The 21,632-nt window shown below is 54.2% G+C and overlaps 1 protein-coding gene across 3 annotated transcripts in view; it reads left to right on the top strand.

Moving 5' to 3' along the window:
* PLXNA1 (plexin A1) overlaps positions 1 to 20,453 on the top strand; it is a 120,760-nt gene extending 100,307 nt beyond the window's left edge. For all 3 annotated transcript variants that reach the window (XM_087744426.1, XM_087744427.1, XM_087744428.1), the window contains exons 23-32: positions 1,431 to 1,497; positions 6,407 to 6,553; positions 7,381 to 7,540; positions 8,115 to 8,218; positions 8,689 to 8,785; positions 9,491 to 9,681; positions 10,574 to 10,743; positions 12,477 to 12,689; positions 16,301 to 16,451; positions 19,924 to 20,453. In XM_087744426.1, the coding sequence (XP_087600552.1) occupies positions 1,431 to 1,497; positions 6,407 to 6,553; positions 7,381 to 7,540; positions 8,115 to 8,218; positions 8,689 to 8,785; positions 9,491 to 9,681; positions 10,574 to 10,743; positions 12,477 to 12,689; positions 16,301 to 16,451; positions 19,924 to 20,019 (1,396 nt within the window). In that variant the 3' untranslated portion in view covers positions 20,020 to 20,453. The remainder of the gene's footprint in view (positions 1 to 1,430; positions 1,498 to 6,406; positions 6,554 to 7,380; positions 7,541 to 8,114; positions 8,219 to 8,688; positions 8,786 to 9,490; positions 9,682 to 10,573; positions 10,744 to 12,476; positions 12,690 to 16,300; positions 16,452 to 19,923) is intronic.
* The last annotated feature ends 1,179 nt before the right edge of the window (positions 20,454 to 21,632 follow it).

Below are 21,632 nucleotides of genomic sequence, written 5' to 3' on the forward strand. Positions count from 1 at the left end.
CCATGCTTTAGGAAACTAGGGGCAAGTTATAGGTTTTCTTAAGATAGTTTTGGCTGCTTCCTTCAACTGCATCTCCAAAAGCTGAGAGGCACGGCTCCATTTTTAAGCTCCTTTTTGAGCAGGTGGTTGCAGCATCGTTTGCTACAAACTCCTACATCACCACCCCACTCTGAGGAGACACACAGAGACCCAGGATTTCCACCATGCAGGCAGGGAAGGGTTAAATCCCAAGCCTGGCACAGCGTCTTTGCACAGTGCTCCAAAGGTACATGGAAAACAGCTTGAGCTTCCAACCACTGCTCTTACTTCTTCCTCCTTTAATCCCCTTGTTTTCAGCTGAATTAGTACTGGGGATAAGTTTGACCAAAATCATATTGAGATCAAAGTCTCCAGACCTAAATCCAGTGGTGGCTTTAATCAAGGCCATGTGCCTGTGGACTGGTGCCCTCTCTGCGTTGCAGGGCTCTGCATCCCTGCCCGAGAGCCACCCAGATCCAGGCCCAAGGGCAGGGGCATGGAGAGAAGCGAGGGTGCAGAGCGTGGCCTCCTAAAGCTTCGCTGTCACCGCCACTGAGTGCCAAGAACCAGGTGTCCTCTCCTCCAGCGGTTCTTCTGAACAGACCTTGTGCAGGCTGCTGGGGAAAACTCTTTGCATCCCTCCAGTATTGGTGGTGATTGTCCTCTTGCTCTACTGCGGTTCCTGGGCTTGGAGGCTGTAGAGATCAAAGGCTGCTTTGGGTGTTGCTGGGATGTCCCATGTCACCCAGTAGTGGTGGGCCTGTGGCAGGGCGATAGCGGTGTTGAGAGCCTTGCAGGAGCAGGGGTCAGAGCAGCAGCTCCCAGGTGGGGAGGGGGGCTTCCATCGGCACTTGGCGATGTGGGAGGAGGTGCTCCTGTCGCGGGAATGGGGGTCAGGATCTGACTGCCTTGCAACCTCAGCTCTTCCCTTCAGGTTGTGCTTTAACTGGGGAGCTTGAGATAGGTCCGGTGACATTTTACCTGGCTTAGGTGTCTCATATGATCCTCCTGTGGAGGGAGCTGTCTGGTTCCAATGGGATTTGATGGAAGAAACAAACTTCATTTAAGTAGAAGGTAACAGGGAGAAGCAGAAAGCTGGTCATCCCCTGGATGAGACTGCTCATGGGACAAGGTCATGCTCGGCTCCCTCCGGTTCTCCAAATACGCCGGAGACCAATTTGCTTCTCCGTCCTGTGGGGCTGCTGTGGCTCAGCCGTGTGGATGGGCAGGCTTTTTACTAGAGCTTTTGCTGTTTGCTTGTGCCCCGTTCCTTTGAGGCTCCTGCCTTTCCAGATGTGACCTTTTAAAGGCAAAAATAATTTACCCACAGTCCAAGGCTGAGGTGGCAATGGGTGAGATCAGAGACCTTTAATATCCTCTCCTGACAGCTTTGCTTTCTGCCTTCCCTACAGAACAGAGTCGGTGGCAGAGAAGATGCTGACGAATTGGTTCACGTTTCTGCTGTACAAGTTTCTGAAGGTGAGTTTGGGAAGGGACGGCAGCCCCGCGTGGGTGGGGAGGTGGTTCCTGCCTGAGCGGGACAGGCGGGGTGGTACCCAGAGCCGGGGCGGACGTGCTCCTGAGTGCTGCCGCTCCCTCCCGGAGCAGAGATCGCTTCCCAGGCCTCCGTTCCCATCCTGTGTTTCTGAGATGTGATTAGTGATTCTGGGTCTTCTTTTGGGGAAAGAGCTGAGATTGAGAAATGAAATCCAGACCAGGATTGCTTAATGCGTAGTGGGTTTGAGATCTTCATAAAAACGGTGCCTGGAGAAAGGATAAAGCTGAAGCAACTCAGCTGAGTCTTGAATCTCTTCGGAGCGGTCCCCATTCTTCCCTCCTCGCCTCTGCTTGTGTAACTCGGGAGGAAAAAGCCCCGGGATCTGGTCCTTCTGTAGACATCACTGTGCTTGAAGGATATTTCTGCCTGTTTGAGCTGTAGTTTGATGTGCTGCAGTCTTCATGTAATGCTGCATCTCTTTGACACTGAGGCTCCTTGGTAGGGGAATCATTTCCCCCAGGCATCTCCGCTTCCACTGCTGCTTCCCCTCCAAAAGGCGACCCGGTGGGGATGGATGCCCCGTGGGGCCTGTGGGCAGCCAGGGATGCCAAAGCGTAAGGGCTGCTTTTAGCTCTGGTTCACCCAACCCACACTGAGAACATTTATCCCATCAACACCGGTGCTTCCACCTGCTAGAGCGGGTTACACAGCTGCAGCTCCAGCCCGTGGACCGCCGGCTCGGTCCTGCTGCTGCTTCGGGATGACACCGGTGGAGTGAACGGCGTCTCTGGTCCCACCATGGGTTTGTCAGTCAGCAGAGCTGTTTCTTGGGATCCTGCCTGGCGTCAGCGCAGCGAGGCTGGGTGGCACGCAGCCGTTTTTGTGGGATTTCATCCCTCATTAAGATAAAGAGGGTTTGAACCATTTCCAGCCAAGAGATGAGAGCGAGCAGGAGTCTGTGCAGAACTCAAGTGATCGTCAACGAGAGGTGATTTATAATATCACTTACATGCACTTGGCTTTTTGCCTCTGTCGAGGGATAGCCTGTATCTATAAAAATCTAGCTGTAGCGTGTGGCGGAGATTGCTTTCCAGGGGTGGGAGAGGAGAAAAGCTGTGCTGGTCGCGGGGAGATGTCAAACCTCCCGCTGTCTCTTCGTGCCGGGGCTTTGCTCAGCGGGGCCACCCTCCGCCCCTGCAGCGGCAGTGCCCGGTGGGATCAGGCAGGACACCGGCAGACGGCTCTTTGCGCTCTGCGGGGTCGGTGGGACAGGCAGGAGTAGCTCTCACTGTGGATAAACTCCTCCAGGGCTCCTTGAAGTGGACAAGGTTGTGCTTTGGCCGAGCAAAGCACAGCGCACAGCCTTTGAACGCCCACAGAGGCGTTTGGGGATGTTGCGTTAGTGTGCGTGACTTGATGCCCTTGTCCTGTTCCTGGCTGGGCTGGGCCATGTGGGGAGGTGATGGGGGCATGTTCACCTTGTTCAGAAGCTGCTTTGGATCAGCTCCTGTGCCACCACTGTCCTGCATCTGTCCTGGTACAGCTCTGTCCCCCTTTGGAGAGGCTTCTGGGCGCATTGCCAGTGCGGGGCAGGTCTGAGGATAAGGAGTAGCAGGAGAGAGAGACGTGGGGATGGGACCAGGGCAATGCTTTTTTATAAAGTCCTTGACTACGCCATGGCTTTGGCGGGGGAAAACGCCTGCAGTCTCTGGGTGGTAGCAGGAGAGAGAAGTCTGATCTAGATGCATCGTTACAGGAGGAACATATGCGGAGGGCTGGGATAAACCTGCTGGCTGTGAGATTTGTTACGCTGGGGATCATCTCCCTGGGAAAGTGGTTGAAACTCCATCACTTGGGTCACTTGAGTTAGACTGGAAGAGACTTGAGGATGCGTTCATGGCCCCTCCTGGGTCGGTCCCACCAGAGGACACCACGGGGGCTGTTGCCGCCTGTCTCCCAGCAGCGAGGATCACAGGTGGCATCAAAAGCAGGAGGAACCCATGGAGTGGATGGGGAGGTATCACAGCAGGCAGTTTGCCAGCAGGGAAACTGCACCAAACCGCGGTAATCGTGCATGTAAATGAGGCAGGCGGACGTGTGCCCAGCTGCCAGATCAGCTCTCAGCAAACCTGCCCGGAGCAGGGCTGGGCGCTCGGCATTGCGCGGCTGTTATGTGCTGGGGCGAGGGATGGGGACGGGGACAGGGACAGGGACAGGACAGCCCCCCCTGCCCAGGGCCAGCAGCGTGGGGAGCCAGCGAGGGCTGGCACTTTCACAGGGACCCTGTAGTCGCATTTATCAGACGCTTAATGAGACACCCTGGGGAAAGGGAGAGGGATAAATCGAGACAAGTGCTGAAAAATGCACGATATTAGGTGCCTGATGAGCTAGATCTAGTCAATAAGACAGTTTGAGCGTTAGCTGGCTTGCCTCAGCCTGCTCCCAATCTACTGACGTGTGCATGCGTGGGGGTGTTTGCAGTCGCCCTCCTCCGGCTCGGCTGGCATGGAGAGCCCCCCAAAGTCCCCCTCAGGCCCCCAGCAGCGAGCAAACTGCGTTGGGGCTGGCAGTGTGGGCACGGCCGCGTCTGGGGGCAGGCTGCCCTCCATCAACCTGTGGAGCCGCCCGGCCCCATCTCAGCGGTCCCCTCCTGTATCTCACCCGATGGAGATCATCTCGAGGCAACGGCCTGGCGCTGGTTTCTGCGGTCCCTGTTCGTTTTGTTGGTCTCTGTCAGGAATGAGCCCTAAACCATCCTCATCTGTTGTGGCTTAGTAAGCTGTGACCCACAGCAGCATCTCAGCCCCCGTCCTCAAGAGCTGGTGGGGACAGTGAGGTTGGGAGTGAGGTTTTGCATTTTAAGGGTAGGACCCACATGTGGAACAGGTGGGGAAGCCAAGCTGCAATGTGCAGGATTCATAGAGTCAGGGGGACAGGGCAGAGGGGCTGTTTCGGTTGACATTAGGGCACCCAACAGCTCAGAAGGAGATGAGGATCCTGGGGCCTGTAGGAGCCCCCCAAAACCTGCATGGTGCTGGAGGAGTGATGTATCCATCACCAGGACCACTGATGCCTCCATCCCTCTGGGGAAGCCATAGGACCAGCATCCAAAAAGAGATTTATTCCCCATCAGCCCGGCTGATGCCCGAGGAGCAGAGGAGGTGATGCTGTGGTGCCCGAAGCACAGCCGGACTGCCAGTGTGGGAAGGGCTGAACCGACCTCTCTTGGTGGGGGATCCCCAGAGGTGGGCACAACGCTGCAGACGGGCGGGGCAGCAACCATGCCTCGCCGGAGAGGGGAAATCTGTGGGCTGAGACGGGAGCAGCTGTGCCAGATGTGAGCAGGAATCCCGCTCCAGGCTATCTTCTATCCACACCACTTCCACAGACTTGGAAGTTTTACAAGGAGTTTTTACAAGCAGCCGAAAGAAACAAGTCATGCCACCGTGGCCGGAGGGGTGGGCTCGGGGTGCCGTGGGAGCCGCCGGGGGCTCACCGCTCTGCGGCCAGCCTGGCACTCCCGCCTTGCCGGGCGGCCGGTGATGCGCAGCGTAGCACCCACCTTGGGTCTCTCACTTTTTCAAGCTGACTTAATGAAGCCAAGTTTGCAAATGAAACATAATTTCAAAGACATGCGTGTTGTTGGAAGGTCTGGGGATGATGTATGCCTGTTCCTGCTCGTTAGCAGCTGTCTCTTTAATTACCGCAGATGCTAACGAGATGCTAACAGCATATGGTGACAGGGAGAGCAGCCGCACTTTGCACCAAAGTACAATTTATTTGTGAGGCGGCCGAGAGGGAGGGGCGAGGGCGGGTGGGGTAAAATCTGGTGGGACTTCTCCCCGTCCTCTCTGCTCCCATTGTACCCTTTTTTCTCCCTTAGGGCTAATGCCTGTATCTGGAAGGGCTCACTGGGATGCAGCTCAGGGGAGAGGTTTGGGCCCTAGGTGATAAAGGGGTGTCCACTTCCAGCCCCCCAATGCCAACTCATGGCTCCAGGCTGGTTGGTGCCTCCAACCCTTGCTGGGTCCTTTGCTGCTCCTGGGTCACTGCAGTTCCAGCATCTTTGGGTGAAGCACCTGGTCCAGTTTCCCTCTCCCTTCCTCCCACCTGTGAGATAGATGCTGATGTGGCTCTGCCTGGTGGCTAAGGCTGGCCTGACTATAGGGGTTTGGCAGTGGGGCCATGTAGGTGGCAAGTGGTTTGACTGCAGGAAACCTCATTGCCTGGTCCCCTCCATCAGCTGGAGACTCAGGGTAGGGTTGTCAGTGAGTTGCTCTCTTGCTTTTCCTTCCCAGTGGATCTGGCTGGCTGTGCCCAGCCATCATATGGAGAAACCTCCTTTGACTTTCTCTCATATGAGACTGGGCTCCTGGCAGATGCCAGAACTGCATCGTGATACCTGGGCAAGAGCCCCCAGGCTGTCCCACTACAGCGTGCCTTTCCCAGTCCTCAGGTGCTTCTCTTGGCTGGGCCAGCTCAAAAGATAGGCTGTATCCCATACACAAAGTTCCCAGACCCAACCTGCTCTTCACTAGCCCGGAGCTTAACCTTTTTAGCTCATTTTTGGCCTGTAGAATGAGAAGAATTCACTGGGGAGTGCCTGGAAACTCTGGGAAGCTGAGCCTAGGGGTTGGTAGACAAGAGAACAATCTCCAGTGGGCTTGGAAGGAGAGAATGAGTTCCTCCATGGGACCAATTTTACCATGTGCCCCCTTCCTTGTGGTCTTGAGCAAGGGCTGGAGACTCTTTATACAGCTGCGTATGGGGCTCGATGCTGCAGGGCTACAGCAGGCTCCTGACACGGTGGTGGTTCTTGAAAGGCAAAGCTGGTGCCCGGCACCTTCTCACCTCTCTCTCTCTCCCTTTCCTCCATCCCTTGTTCTGCAGGAGTGTGCTGGGGAACCGCTCTTCATGCTCTACTGCGCCATCAAGCAGCAGATGGAGAAGGGACCCATTGATGCCATCACAGGAGAGGCTCGCTACTCCCTCAGTGAAGACAAGCTTATCCGGCAGCAGATTGACTACAAAATGCTGGTTAGTGCAAGCAGAAGCCTCACTGGTAGTGGTGCTTGCCAGGACTGCTAGGTCCAGCTATTTAACAAGGTCTTGGAGGCACCCAAAGTACTTTGCAGAGAGTGGTTTGTCTCTTGTTCTTCTTTCCGGCATCCCTGGGGTGCCTCTTGCCCTGCCTTTGTGGTGCCCATCTCAGCTAGGGTCAGAAATGGGGCCTTTGCATGGCAAGGTTTGCTCTTGCCATGGAGCTGAGAAAGTCAAACATGAACTGAATTCCCCCCCCCCATGCCTCTCCCAGCAAACCTCATGGCCCTGACAGATATGGGGCCAGAGATGCTGTTGAGCACATGTTACCTGGAGCAGCCAGCGGCTCATGTTGGATGGGGATCAAAGCTGAGATTACTGCAGGAGATGGAGAGATACTTCTCTTCCCCCATATGAGCCAACTCCTCTGTCTGAATGATAAACCAGGCCTTTCCCCTGGCTGAGCCTGCAGCTGGTTCTTCACCACCTCAGTCTCCATTGGGGTGGGGTTGGGAGGGGAGTGGAGTGTGCCCGGGCGTCGCTCAGGCTAGACTGGTTTTGGTGAGCTGGGCACGGTTTGCTGGCCCAGGATTCCTTCACTGATACTGTGCTACCTTTCTGGAAATAGCTGGAGATTTGAGGGTGGCGGGGAGAGGTGGGGAGAAAGGGGGAGCAGGAACGTGCCATGTGGCTGCAACTCCGCAGCGGCCCAGGAGGTGAGAAGACATGGCCTGTAGACAGCTGTAGCCCTGTGTCCATGGACCTGGCTTTGCAGCCAGTGCATCACAACCTCTCGAGCCTTTCTGCCCCCCTGTGCTCTGCAGACCCTGAACTGTGTGAACCCCGAGAATGAGAACGCCCCAGAGATCCCTGTTAAGGTGCTGAACTGCGACACCATCACGCAGGTGAAAGAGAAGCTGCTGGATGCTGTCTACAAGGGGGTGCCCTATTCCCAGCGACCCAAAGCCGGAGACATGGACCTGGGTAAGAGAGGCCAGGCACTTCCCTGTGGGGAGCAGGGATGTGACTAAGAGCAGAAGTGCCAAAAAAACTGTTCAAGGCAGGAAAATCTGCATCTCCTACGGGAGAGGGGACCTGGAAGGACCAGAGCATTTGTGCTTGTCCAGTCTGCTTTTGCTGTGCTGGTGGCACTGACTGTGTGTGGGGACCCCTGGCACGAGAGTGTGGGTTCTGCCAGTAGAGAGGATGGGGAGAGGAGCCTCCTCAGCTCTGGCTGTGGTCTGGATTGCAGGCTTGAGGTGGCTGAGGTCCGAGGAGGGCAGTAATAGTTGAGAACAGCGTTAATAGTCCTGTTCTTAAAGGAGGGGCAAGAGAATGAAGAGGAAAGTAGCAAAGGGAACGGTCGCCAGGGTCAAATCGATGCTGTCTTTCCTTGAGCACTTAGAAACATCCAACACCATATTGACAATCATCAGTCCTGGGGTTCAGAAGGTGGTGGGAGCACTCTTTTGTTGATGCCCAGACCGTGCTCCTACCCTTCCCTCGGCTTTGTGGTCCTATCGCCCTAACCATGAGCCCTTCTCCCTCATGGGGACAGAGTGGCGGCAGGGCAGGATGGCCCGGATCATACTGCAGGATGAAGATGTCACCACAAAGATCGACAATGACTGGAAGAGGCTAAACACCCTGGCCCACTACCAGGTAAGGCTGTCCATGGTGGAGAGCACTGAGCAATCACCAGCTGCTTTGAGCTTGAGCATCTCTTCTCCCTCCTCAGCTTGGTGAGGGCCTGGGCTCAGCTCTCCAGACCATGCTGCTCATGCAGGGTCATGGCCAGGAGGTCTGCAGGGACTTCCCTGTCTGAGCCCCATGTTTATGGTCCTTCCATTCAAGGAAGCACTAAACGAGGCATCTCCAGGACTCAGAGGGGCTCTTTCCTGCTCTGACCTTACTTTGCCATTTTCATGCCAAGGTTTCTGGTGCGTTCCTGTTCTGACCCTTTCCCCTGAGCTGTCGCAGAGGTAGACACGTAGGTCTCCTTTGCTGGAAATGGATGTCCCTGGGGTGGGGTGCAGTGTAGTTTCATCCCTCCTGGGCTGGTTTCTCCCTGCTGCGGAGCTGTTCCTCCTGTGCCTCTCCGGTATCGCATCTCATGCCATCTCTGCCCCCAGGTGACGGATGGCTCCTCGGTAGCCCTGGTGCCCAAGCAGAACTCGGCGTACAACATCTCCAACTCCTCCACCTTCACCAAGTCCCTCAGCAGATACGGTGAGCGCGCAGGGGCATCCTCCGCTGTGCGGGCAGGGGCGGCAGCACTGGGCTGGACTTGCAGACCAAGGCACAGGGCGGGTGATTGTAACTGGCTCACGTAAACAAGGTCCTCCAAACCCCCGCTTCTCCTGCACCATGCTATTTTTTCTGGTGTTGGAGAGGGAGCAGATGCCCTCAGAGCCATCTCTCTTTGCAATGTGTCAGACTCGGGGGAGAAAGACACGTGTCATATGGCTGCTGCTAAGGGATCCCCTCCCTTTTATTCCCCTGAAATCTAATTAAAATAGGCACAGAGGCACTTTGTGCTTAAATGAGCAGAGTTGAGGACTCCAGCGAACATGCTGGCAAGCTCACGTCAGCCTTGGTTTGGAAGGGAATGGTGTGGTGGGCTCAGACTGACACAGGAGGCATCTGTGATCCTGGCAGCTGCGTGCTGCGAGCAGGACAGACCTCCGCAGAAACCCTTCCACGATGGTCCTGGCTCCTGTACCTCAGCCAGGCTTGAACGCAGCCCGGCAGACTGTGAGGATGGTCCCAGCAGAGCTCCCAGGCCATGGTGACTGCAGAGGCTGGATCCCAAAGCTCCTGTTTCATGGCCATGACGTGCCCTGAAGCCGCAGTGGAGGGAAGGGGGACGGAGCGGCTGGCGGCGAGGCAGAGGTGGGCAGGGTACGAGTGTCCCCCTCTGCTCGGTGCTTGCAGAGAGCATGCTGCGGACAGCCAGCAGCCCTGACAGCCTGCGCTCACGGACCCCCATGATCACTCCGGACCTGGAGAGCGGCACCAAGCTCTGGCACCTGGTGAAAAACCACGACCACATGGACCAGCGGGAGGGTGACCGGGGCAGCAAGATGGTCTCCGAAATCTACCTGACCCGCCTGTTAGCCACCAAGGTATGGCCCAGAGACGCAGAGCTGCTGCCTGGCTTTTTATATCTGAGTGGGGAAAAGTAGTGATTTGGGTTGTCCAAAAGTGGTAAGCACTGCTTTTTTGTTAGCCTGCTGCTTCAGCACAGGAGGAGCTACTCTCTTGGTCTCTTTCCTGAGCTGGGGGTGATTTTGTTTGTGTCAGAACCCTCAGTGAATATCCCTTGACTGGATTGTCCTGTTTGCTTTTTGCACCCTTTGGTGTTGTTACTGTTCCCTATATCCTTGAGAAGCTGCTGGACTGCAAAGCAGAGCTGCCCTGGGGCAGGTGCCGCATCCCCTTTGGCGTTTGGGATAAAGCTGCAAAATCAGTGATGTGGGAAGGGTAATTACCCGGGGCATTTGGCATCGCAGCGGGTTTCCCTTCCCTCAGCACATACAAAACCTTCTCTAGTGCCGAGCGGGTGCTGTGTGTCTGAGATGTCCCTAGAGAGGAGCAGAGGGCTGTGGCTCAGAATGGCAGAGACTGGGCGCAGCCATCTCCCCTCTGACTTGGCTCCCTGCCTCGTGGGACAAGGGCTTGTTCAGCGATGTCTGTCATCAGGTCTTGGGTACCTTAATGGGACCCAAAAAAGACCATGATATAACATACATTCACTTGTTTTTTGCTCTATATGGTGCTTTTATTTATATGCTTTTAGCATGCCAGATCGTGCAGAGAAGGAGATATCACTGCAGTGTCTGTTTCCCAGTATAAACCACTGAGAACCAGTAGGGTTACACAGACTGTACTGTGCTTCTCTTCCAGGTGGTAGGAATAGAAGTGAAATTGGTTTAAAGGCCGACCTTTAGTTAAAAGCTCATTTCTCTGCTGGTGCTGGGTGTTGCTGAGCCACCCTTCTCTCTTTCTCCTCTTCAGGGCACCCTGCAGAAATTCGTGGATGACCTGTTTGAGACCATCTTCAGCACAGCACATCGTGGGAGCGCGCTGCCCCTCGCCATCAAGTACATGTTTGATTTCCTGGATGAACAAGCTGATAAGCATCAGATCAATGATTACGATGTCAGGCACACCTGGAAGAGTAACTGGTAATGGAGAGGGGCTAACGATATCAAAGCTAACGATACTTCCAACCCCTCCCACAGGGTGCAGAAATATGCTCCTGGAAATGATCCAGGACAAGAGAGGCCCATATCTCTGTGTTTCGGGTGTGGGTAAATCCTTCGCATGCCTTCCTCCAGCAGAAAAAAATCCCAGGAATGCAATGCTCCCTCAGCCCTTCCATCCCCAAATCCCAGGCACCACGCTCCCCCTGATGGCTGGAGTCGGCCGAGGACCACGGCGGCTCTGTTCCCGTCTCACCTTGAGCAAAGGCAGCTCAGGCTTCTCCACCCTCCGGGCTCCCCCGGAGATGCCAGCCCCGATTCTCATCTTGACTGTCCTAAAGGTGTTTCCATGCTCCCTCCTGTCGCTTGGCCAAGCGTGCCCTAACAAAGTCAGCGTAAAGCCCTGTATGCATCCTCCATAAGCTCGCCCGCAGAGCCAGCCCGTCGGCTTTGCTAATCGCTCCCTGAAAAGCGGGGTGGAGCGGCTGGTGAGACCTCCCTAAGTGCTGTGCTGGGGCCAGGGCTCAAGCAGGCGTTGGCTCCTGCTCCGCAGCCCCCCCCCGGCATTTTTCTTTTCTGCTGCCTCACTGATTTCATCTCTCTGATCTTGCTGTTACTGGAGACGGGTACGTACATTCCCGTGTCTGGCATTTGTTAAATGGCAGCCAAATTGCTTTTGTATAGTTCAGTAACTGTTGGCAATTAGCAGGGCAGGAAAAGAAACATTTTTAAATGGAGATGTGAGAGTGTGGAAGTGCTTGGAACTGATTTATAACTCGGTTTTCTATATTAAAAGAAGGAGCAAAAGGCAAGGGAGGAAAAAAAAGCCCCACTCCGCAGGGGCTGGGCGTGCAGGCTCCTGCATACTAATGCCTGTGCTTATCTCTGGGCGCTAATTCGGCGTGTGGAGCTAATTTCTTGAGGCCATTCCCTTCACAAATGAAATATGTACATGCACCCGGTACCCTCATTAGGAAAGTCCTGAGGAATGAAGTGTGTTTTGTCTAAGATAAAAGCATTTGCTGGGTGTTGGTGCTGAGGGATGACAGAGCGGAGAGGCTTTCTGGTGGGAGGAGACCCTGAGATGCTCCTGGGAGAGGAGAGGGGCAGCAGGATTGGGAAACGGAGACATGGAGAGTGGCACCTGTGTCAGTACGCAGCGAACATCCAGTCGGTGGCTGACCAGGAGACCTCCCACCTCCACAGCTGAGAGCTTTATTTCCAGCGTCTGAGGCTGCCTAAATTCTCCTTTGGTGTTAAATGTGCTAATGAGTCCCTTGAGGAGTCCAGTTAACCCCCTCCTCCGACAGGAGAGATGTGTGAAATGCCACACGGCGCTGTAGACAGGCTTATTGATACAAGAGAAGGGGACCGTGCCTGGTTTGGCCCAGGGGCTCAGCAAGGGCTCTTCAGTATGAGTGGATCCTTGGAGAAACTGCAGGTCTGCGCTGCCCTCGTTTACCTTTGGAGATGTTGGCAGTGCTGAGGAATTTCTTCACGGGGAGCTGTGGCCATGTGGGGGTGATGCTATTGCAATGGGGCAGAGGGGAGCAGCCATTTACCCCAGGTTGGTGGCATTCCTGGGGTGCTGGGAAAAGCATCCCACCCAGTTCTGGGTCATGGGGAGCTGCTCCTCCGCAACTGGAGATGCATGTGCCCTGGCTGCCACGCAGAGCTCGGTTCAGGTGCTGACTCCTGTTTCCTTCTTCTCTCAGTCTACCTCTACGTTTTTGGGTGAATGTGATTAAGAACCCCCAGTTTGTGTTTGACATTCACAAGAACAGTATTACTGATGCCTGCCTATCCGTGGTGGCTCAGACATTCATGGACTCCTGCTCAACTTCTGAGCACAAGCTAGGAAAAGACTCTCCCTCCAACAAACTACTGTACGCCAAGGACATCCCCAACTACAAGAGCTGGGTAGAAAGGTGAGTAGATTTGGCAATATCTCCTTGCGTCACCTGGAGGACTTAAAATGGACGTACGTGGGTGTGGGGACTTGGGTCTTTGGGAGGTCTCCTCTTGGCAGTGTCTGAAGAGGGATCGTATTAACGCTTGCGGAAGGTGATCTCGTTTGGGAGATGATGCTTTCTCGTGATTGTCTCCTGGAATGAGTTTGCAAAGACTGTTTGACAGAGCCGTTTATGACTTGCTTAAGGGGTGCTAAAAGCAACCTCCACTTTCAGGTTGTCTAACGTTTTCTGTTGTAAAAACTTGGTCTGTGCTAGGGAATTGCTAACACCTCCCTTGATTGCTTTCGAAGAGCAGCGAGAAGTCAGCCTTGGACTAGAGAAGTACCTTTTTTGTACCATGACAATATACACAGGTTTTGCTGAAATGGTTGAAAATTACCATTTCCCATCTTTCATCCATCTGTACATCTCGCCTGGGATCCTGATGAGAGCACATGCTCTGAGGCAGTGCTCGGGCTGCTGTCGCTGTGCCGAGGAGCAGGGAGAGGAGCAGGTTCCCTGACTCCTTCCGACACCCTCCACCTTCGCTGTTAGCTGATGAGAGGCATCCTTCTGTCCCACTGAATTAATTCAGTGTTAAAGGTTCAGGGTTTGAATGCTACTGATTGCAAATTGATGCGCTCAGGCATAATGCTGTGTTTAGCTTTATCCTTTTGGGAGAGAAACCTAGGAGATGTCCTCCAAATAGAGCTACTGTTAACATAGTACTGTGTGGCAAAGTGGGACTTCATCAAGCTTAAAAAATGGCAGATTTCAGGTTGCTGATGCAACTTTCCCCTTGTGTTGATATGCTGTGCTATAGATCATGCTCTTTTTTTTTTTTTTTTTTTAACTGAGGACCCTTCCCTTTTTCAGCAGACCAGATACAGAATGAACCAAATGAAAGATGTCCAGGCAGCAATAAGCATCATATTCTCTAATTTGGAGGCGTGGGACTTTGTAGCCCAAATCATCCTTTGGATACTCGCTTGTACACAGTTATTTTTGTCGCACCACTGGCATGCCTGGTGCTCTGCAGGCAGGGACAAAGACAAGCTTCTTCCCTCGAGGAAGATAGGGCTTGGATCAGCAGAAAAGATGCCCCTGAAATACGATGGCTGAGATGAGAGATGAGCTGCATTGTAATAGGAGAAAGTTCTTTGCGGGGGGCTTTGGAGTGGGGTCCTGTAGAAACATCACAAACTTCGTAAGGTGAATTTCTCTGACCTTGCCATCTCTGTGACAAAAATATTCAGCTCTGTGTATGCCCGGAGGAAAACAGGTATAAAACCATTCCAGAGTGAAGCATTGGTTTAGACATGCTGTGTCCCTGGGGAGGAGGTGGGAGATCTCACCGGTGACAGATGTTCCTGCCATCGCTTACCGCTGGTGCGGTCCCAGAGGCAGCTGAGCAGGGGGCAGAGCTGCCCCGTGCAGGGTGTGACTGCATCTCCTACCTCTTCTCTGCTGCCAGGATTTACGGCGTAATCAGCATTCCTGCCTTTTGGCACGGTTATGGTCGCAAGGCTTTGCAGAGGCAGGATGGGAGCGGTGCATGGGTGGCTGAGTGGGACTTCTAGTCCCAACAGCAGGTCTGCCTGCTGCCTTGGTTCAGGCACCAGCTGAAAAAAGGGCATCCTGAGGCAGGAATAGCACGGTAAAGGGCTTGGGAGGTGGGGAGCCTGGGGAAACCCAAGGGGACTGCTGCCGGGGTGATGGCTGTGGCAGGTGTCCTCTGGAAATGGTAGGTGTGACTGGGATCTTGGTCCGCACGAGCCATGCACACTTGTATTGAAAAATGATGGTTTCCTGCCATCCTTTGTGTCACGATAAACCCCAGAATGTAAAACTGCTGCATATTACCTGGACATCTTGTTGCGGCAGCCACAAAAGCTTTCTTCTTCAGCAGGTCTCCCTTGTACGTTCACCTCCCATGAGTCCCTCCCCATAGGGCCCTTCACCTATGGGATTAAAGGGTGGCCAGGAGGATCACTATGGGTTTTCTTTGCTAATCAAAGCTGGCTGGAACTGAGAACATTGGGCATATTGTCCCTAATATTCCTCAGCGCAGGTGGAAGTAATGCCAGCTTTAGGAGATGTCACTCGGGGTGATCTCTCTAGTGGCATAGCGAGCGGATCTCCTGATGCCTGGTTTAATCAGAGGTCCTCACCTCAGACTCTCTTGGCAGCATCCAGGAAATCTCTCACATCACTTTCTGGGTGTGAACGAGCCTCCTTGTAAAAACTGCCCAAGTATTTTATCACTAGCTGAGTTCAGCGCCGTGGGATGGAGTGGATCCTCATATTCATCTCTTCAAGTGGTCTTGCCGCCATCTGCTCCTATCTAAGTGCTTCAGCCGTGTTCCACCTCAGCGTTTGGCTGATGATGCTAATGACGCTAATCACTGTACCGGAAACTTCACTGAGTAGTTGGAGGAGTTATGAGGAGTAAAGCAAACCTGGAAGAGACTGGCACTCTCTGTTTCCAGGTGGTGGGAGCGGCCAGGGCTCATTTGCTGTGAGTAAGGTTTCTTTTTTAATAAGAGACCTGTGGACACAACCCTGGTTTCCAAAAGGACCTCAGCGGCCAGTCTGCTGGTGCATCCACATGGTGTAACCCTCCTGCTGCAACGGGATGCTGAGGCTTTGACCCTTCTGCGTTTTGATGAAACGGGATATTCTGGTTTTCCACTACGATTCTGGACAATGTAAGCTGTGTGTGGGTTTCTCTGTATTTGCGGAGCCCGTCAACGAGGCAGCCGTGAGCACGAATCTTAAGGTGTTCTAGGAAATGTGAGGTAGTATCTTGCTGGTGGCAACCATCAGAGAAGCACAAAGAAGGTAGAAAAGCACCAAGTCATTTGACCTAGGCATGCCCTAAGACATCAGCTACCTTCTCTGCTGCCCAGGATCCTTTGAGTTCACAGACATATCTGCAGAACCTCTGTTTTCGCTGAAAACGAAAGCTCCTTGAGGTTTTTGGTGAGCGGTAACTTCTGAGCATGGCCAGCGGCACTCGTAGGCTGTGTTGAATGCCTGTTGCTGAGGACGATATAACCACGCAGGCGTGTATCACTGCAAGTGCTGGATGTGAACTTGTCTTGTGTCCACGCACCAAGTATTTAATTGAATGCAAAGGGGCATCGTTGGCTTTAGCGACGCGGTGACCTTAGGAGAACGGTAGCAAAGCCTTACATGTGGCTGCGGACATGGAGTATTCTGGTGGATGCGGTTTGGTGGCAAAACATGCCAGCGGGATGGGAAGGAGGAAAAATGTGTGGTTTAGGAGAGGCTGGGAAATCTCTCAGAGCAGCGGCTCCTGGCTTCCCAGCATGGTGGGCTGGGCTGGGCTTGGTGCTGCTCCATCGGGAGCATGGTCCTAATGATGCTGACCACTCCACAGAGTGCTCGGAGACCTCTCGATGAGCAGCGGCGTTATAATGGTGATCGTGGTACGTCACCGCTTGGAGGCAAGCTGCTCCTCACCTTGCCTCTCCAGAGGCCGTTCTCAGCGAGCGTCGCAGCAGGGGCTCGTCCCCTTCTGTCTGTCCCTATTTTCGACCCACTCTTCTGTTTCTCCCTTGCAGATATTATGCAGATATAGCTAAAATGCCAGCGATCAGTGACCAGGACATGAGCGCGTACCTGGCGGAGCAGTCGCGGTTACACCTCAGCCAGTTCAACAGTATGAGTGCGCTGCACGAGATCTACTCCTACATCACCAAGTACAAGGATGAGGTAAGACGTGGCGATGGGGAGTCAAGCCTGGGCTGCGAGCCGTGTCCCTTTGCCCGCGTTTCTGCAGTCCCTCACTTTTTCCTATAGGAAAACACCCCGTGAAATGCGGGAAAGAGCAACATAGTCTGTGTCTGTGCTTGGGCTGGTGGGGAAGGAAAGGTTTGGGAGGCGTGGAGCCAGGCGCTGGTGTAGGCAGTGCTTCGTTCCCCATATTTTCTGCAGTGAGTAATGTAGGAAACACCTATTTTTCTACACATTTGGCACACGAGCTGCACGGGGCTGCGGAGTTCACGGCATTATCTCAGTGTGCCTCCCCATCCGCTGCCACCGGCCCGGCGCCGCAGCGGTACCAATGCCGTGTGATTATACAGGCAGCGTCTGGCTCCGCTCCCCGGGGATGCTAGAGGATGTGGTGGCCTCTTCAGTCCTTGCTTTGTGAACATCAGTAAGAATGGTTAAAAAACCCTTTGTTGTAATTTATACAAATTAACTTCATAAAGCACTGCTCAAATCCACACCCCGCATCTTTTTATTAAAGCAATAAAATATGTAACTACAGTAAAATGTAGATCTGTACATATAACATGATAGTATATGTTTTATTGTCCCGATAAAGGGGGGGATTGACGATTGTGTTGGAATGGCGGCTTATTTAGGTGACAGAGTGCCAGAACATCTCCTTGCTCGCAGAGAGCCGGGAGAGCCAGCCTCTCGCCCACAGAGAGAGGGCACCGGGTCCCCGTCATACCCCGCAGCAATCCCGAGAGGCATCTCCCAGCACCTCTTTGAGGTGTGAATTTAGGGAATCCATGGGCCTGCCCCCTGGGTCTAAGGTCAGTGCTGGGACCATGGTGGCCAAAATCCTTGTGGAGCTATGTGCTTTGCAGGGGTGAGGAGGAGGAGGGCCTGGCTTGCCTACAGGGATGGGAGGAAACCCTGGTGCTCGGGAGGGTGTGGCGTGGTGGCCACCGTGCAGCTGCTGGCCATGTACTGATGACCATGCCGGTGGGACCGCTCTGCCACTCCCCAAACGACTTGGGATGGCACATCCAGGAGGTCCCCATAGCTGTGTGATGAGTTGGCTGTGAAGGGTTTTGGGGGTTTTACAGTTTGTACAACAGCTCTGTGGCTACCACGAGAGTGGAAGAGGAGCAGTCTGGAGGATCTAGATCTGCTGTAGGGCAGCCATCATCCCTCAGCCATCATCAAGTGCTCGCTTCCTCCAGGCTGAAAATCCCCCAAGCCTTAAATAATCCTCCAAGCCTTGGTGAGAGCAGGGAGGGGACAGTGTGGCATTAACGAGCTGCTCTTTAGGGGCACAGGTCCTCTTCTTGCCCGCTAACGGCAGCCTGACATCTGTTGAGCACCTTGCTGTTGCCCGCTCTCTGAGCATCGCAAGTGTGTTCACAGCTCTCAGGAACTTCTTTTATTATTTGTAATAGGATTAATAAATCGCAGCTGTTCCCTTTGTTTGTTTTCATTCATTAAGCACAATTATATGCAGCCCGATTGCACCCGCTTTGATGCAAAATGGGAGAGAATAATTTTTCCTGTTGTTCAGTGCAATAATATGCTGTCATTGGCTGTGAATGAAAATCATAATTAATTTTCATTTGGGTACTTGCATCTTGGTAATCAGTGGTCCTGGCTCCTTACAGCAGGTGACAAACCTGGGTGTCTCTCGATGCTCGGCACAGGTTTCCTTTGACTGCATTGTTGCCAATAAGGCTGAGATAGAAAAGGAGCAAATAAATGCAGGGACAGGTTATGAATCTTTCGACACCTCGGCATCCCAGGATACGGCTGTCTTATTGGGAGAGGCGGAGGAAGCTCCTCTTCCACTTCTTGGACCAATCTCATTTGGTTCCAGCTCAGCCACCTTTCAGGCACGTGGGTTATTATAGTTATTTTATTCTGCCTGTAGTGTGACGGCCGACAGTGGCGGCGGAGGTGGATGGCGGGGGAGTGTCCCCAGCAGCAGGTTTTGTGGCAGAATCTGTGAGTTCTCGTGAGTCCAGCTGCAGCCCAGGGTCGTTGCTGCCAAGGGAGGTAAATCAGATGTGCCTGGCTCTCGCTGGCGAATCTTCCCACTCGTAGGGAGCTGGCACCAGTGTCGAGATGCAGTGTTCCCCCTTCCTTTGGGAACAGATTCCCCATCGGGCATCTCCTACTGTCCCAGCAGGCAGGGACCAGCCTGGTCCTGTCCCAAAAAAGCCTGGTGGAGAGCCAGCAGCTGTCGGTGGCCGGAGGCTGCTGCATGGCAGCATGGTGGATGCTGCACAGCATGCCTCACGCGCCGCTCCGCAACCCGCCGGCGCTGCAGCAGCTCTTAATCAAAGGGAGCTGATTCCCCATTAAGAAGTTACCTGTAGGGCTCCTGATGGACTTTGCCTTCCTCCTAGTAAGTCTATTAATTATACAACAGTTTGTTTCCAATTATGTGGCCAATGAAATGGTTAATCAAGTCCCCTTTGACGGATGCCTTGATATTTAATTGCAAAAAATTTGCTCTCTCAACTAGCTCACCCGAGGAGATGAGATTTCTGTCAGGTTTGTTTTTTTAAATCAGCTTTTCTGCTCTGCTGGCGTGATGTTAGTGAGACGAGACTCCTGGCTGCTGGGAGGGCAACTGCCCCTTTGTCTTATGCTTCATTACTCCCTTCTCCCCACTCTGAGCCTCGACCTCCACCCTCCCGCTGCCGCCAGTCCTTCCCCGGCCCTGGAGGCATGGCTGCATCCAGCACAGGGCAGGGGACCGTCCCTCCACCCTGTGATCTGTCATCACGGCCAGGAGCTTGTTTAGAGAAAGGGGATTTCAAGGGAGGAAGGTCATCCTTGGATGTCTGTGGGTGCACCCCTTACACAGGACTGCGGGCTCCCAGCGAGGCAGGCTTTGCTGGTGCATCCATCTCGTGTCCCCCTCCATCACCCCAGTGCCCCCCAGTTGTCCACCCTGGGGAGAGATGAGCGGGGTTTTACCACTGGCGGCAGCTGAAGCCTCATGGATTTGGTCTTTTTGTGCTCATGGAACCAGTTCACGGCTTGATCATGGTCTCTGAAACACAGCCTCTGCCTCCCTAGGACGTTACAGGTTTGTTGGAGTCACAGACGTGGTGGGAAGGTGTCATCTTGGGTTTGGGGTTCACCCTCCATTTGATGATGGGTGTTGGTTTTCTTCATTTCCCCATGTGCAAGTTGGCTTCTCGTTAGTATTAAGCAGGTCCCTGGTGTTACTGCAGCCCCTTGGGGGTCCTGGGAGGCTCTGTCTGCGGGGTGGCAGCGCTCGGAGCGGTGTCCTCCACCTCGCGCCTCCTGGCCCTGTTAGGGACGGGAATGAATGCGCCCCGCTTGCCATGGGGCCACATCCCCGTGCCCTGATGCCGTCGATGAGCCAGTGTGGCCACAGGCAACAAGGAGCCACTTTGGGTAGCAGGGCATCTCCTCACTCTCTCTTCTCCCCTCTCTCCCCCAGATTTTAGCTGCATTGGAGAAGGACGAGCAGGCCCGGAGGCAGCGGCTGAGGAGTAAGCTGGAGCAGGCGATCGACACAATGGCCTTAAGCAGCTGAGAAGGCGGTGGCGTGGTGCCAGCATCCCGGGCAGCGGAGGTGGCAGGAGGGAGGGCCGGCCAGCGGCAGCCGCGGGCAGAAGACGACTTTGGGGCTGGGGCTGGCCGGACCCGCGGGAGCCGCCGCGCCTCCGCACGCTTCCCACAAACGAACAAGGAAACCTCGCGCTTTAGCGGAAAAAAACAAACAAACAAACAAATCCCGACGGCAGCAGCAACATCGATAAAACCCCCTGACACACACCCAAACCCCTCGATCCACCCGGGATGCAGCAGGGACCTTGCAGAGAGGCGATGCCGGGCAGAGGAGAAGGGGGTCGCCTGCCCCATGGACCCGCTGGGCATCCCCTGCCCGGGCAGAGCCCCGGAGCCCGCGAGGAAGGAGGGTCGGGACCGCGGGGCTTTCTAGGACGGCGTTTGGATGTTGTTGTTACTTTGGTGGAGGGAGGGTGGGTGGGCTCCTATTTTTACTGTACTTGACTTGCTCTCCCTTCCTTCCCCCCAGCTGTCCGCCCCCTCTCCTCCTCCTCCTCCTCCTCTCTTTTTCTGTCTCTTCCCCCTTCTCTCTCTCTCTGGCCTTCTGCCACTAGTGTTAACTGCTATATTTGCACAATTTACACGAGACAAACAAAATTTTTAATTTAAAGAAAAAAAAATTATAACAAAAAATGGGAGGGGAAAAAAAAAAAGATGCTAAATTTTTGCAACAAACTAACAAAAACGGTTTTAAAAAATAAGCTAAAGGACTGATGCTGGGGAGATTTGGGGGTGGGGGCAGTGGGGGTGGGCAGGAAAGGGAGAAATCCCTGAGCTTTGATATTTCTTAAAATATGTCCTGTGCCATGTTTTATTTGAATGTTGTTTAGTGCGGAAAAAAAAAAATTGGAAAAAAAAAAAGGTGGGAGTTTTGTTAGCTGAATAGATGCTCTTATTTAAATGCTGCTGGAGTGGTTCTGGAGGTCATGGTCAGAGAGGAAGGGAGATCCCAAGGTTGGTTTTTCTTTTCCTGGGGGATCGCTGAGAGATGGTTGGTGTTTTGTTGAGCTCGTCCTCCTTTTGCTGGTCCAGTGGCCGCGGGGAGGTCTGGGCAGCGCTGCCTGCCCCTGCCTGTCCCGGGACGATGCGGGGCGGAGGATGGCTGCGGGGCCGTGGGGGATGTCGGGAGGGTTCGTGGAGAGCCAGCCTGGGGTTTTTTGGCAAATCCCCTGGCGCTGGAGCAGCCTTAACGAAGCCCCTTTATTTTTCCCCCCAGCCCCCATCATCGTTTTGTGCTGATGCAGGGGAAGGGACCAAATCCCCAGGGAAAGGGGAGGCAGCTCATCCGCGTCTCCCGACCGGGATCCCCCTGGCAAACCCCGCTGGGTGACGAGCCCACGGAGGGACTGGGATGCTCGGCCGCCATGGGGCTGTCGCCCGCTCCTCCACCCGGGAAGCCCAAATGTGTGCAGGACTTTCCGCCCAAGATTGACCTTTCTTTCTCTGTCTTTTCCTTCTTTCTCCCGCTTTCTCTCCTCGCTGTCACCCCATCTCCCCTCCGCCGCCTCCGCCCTGCCGGGGGGTTCGTTGGAAACCTGAGGTCTCTTCCCTCGGCTGCTCCCTTCGTAATGTCAGATC

The sequence above is a fragment of the Nipponia nippon genome, unplaced genomic scaffold (genome assembly GCF_047370975.1).
Source record: "Nipponia nippon isolate SJK-2023a ecotype South Korea unplaced genomic scaffold, ASM4737097v1 scaffold_9, whole genome shotgun sequence".
Classification (NCBI taxonomy): domain Eukaryota; kingdom Metazoa; phylum Chordata; class Aves; order Pelecaniformes; family Threskiornithidae; genus Nipponia; species Nipponia nippon.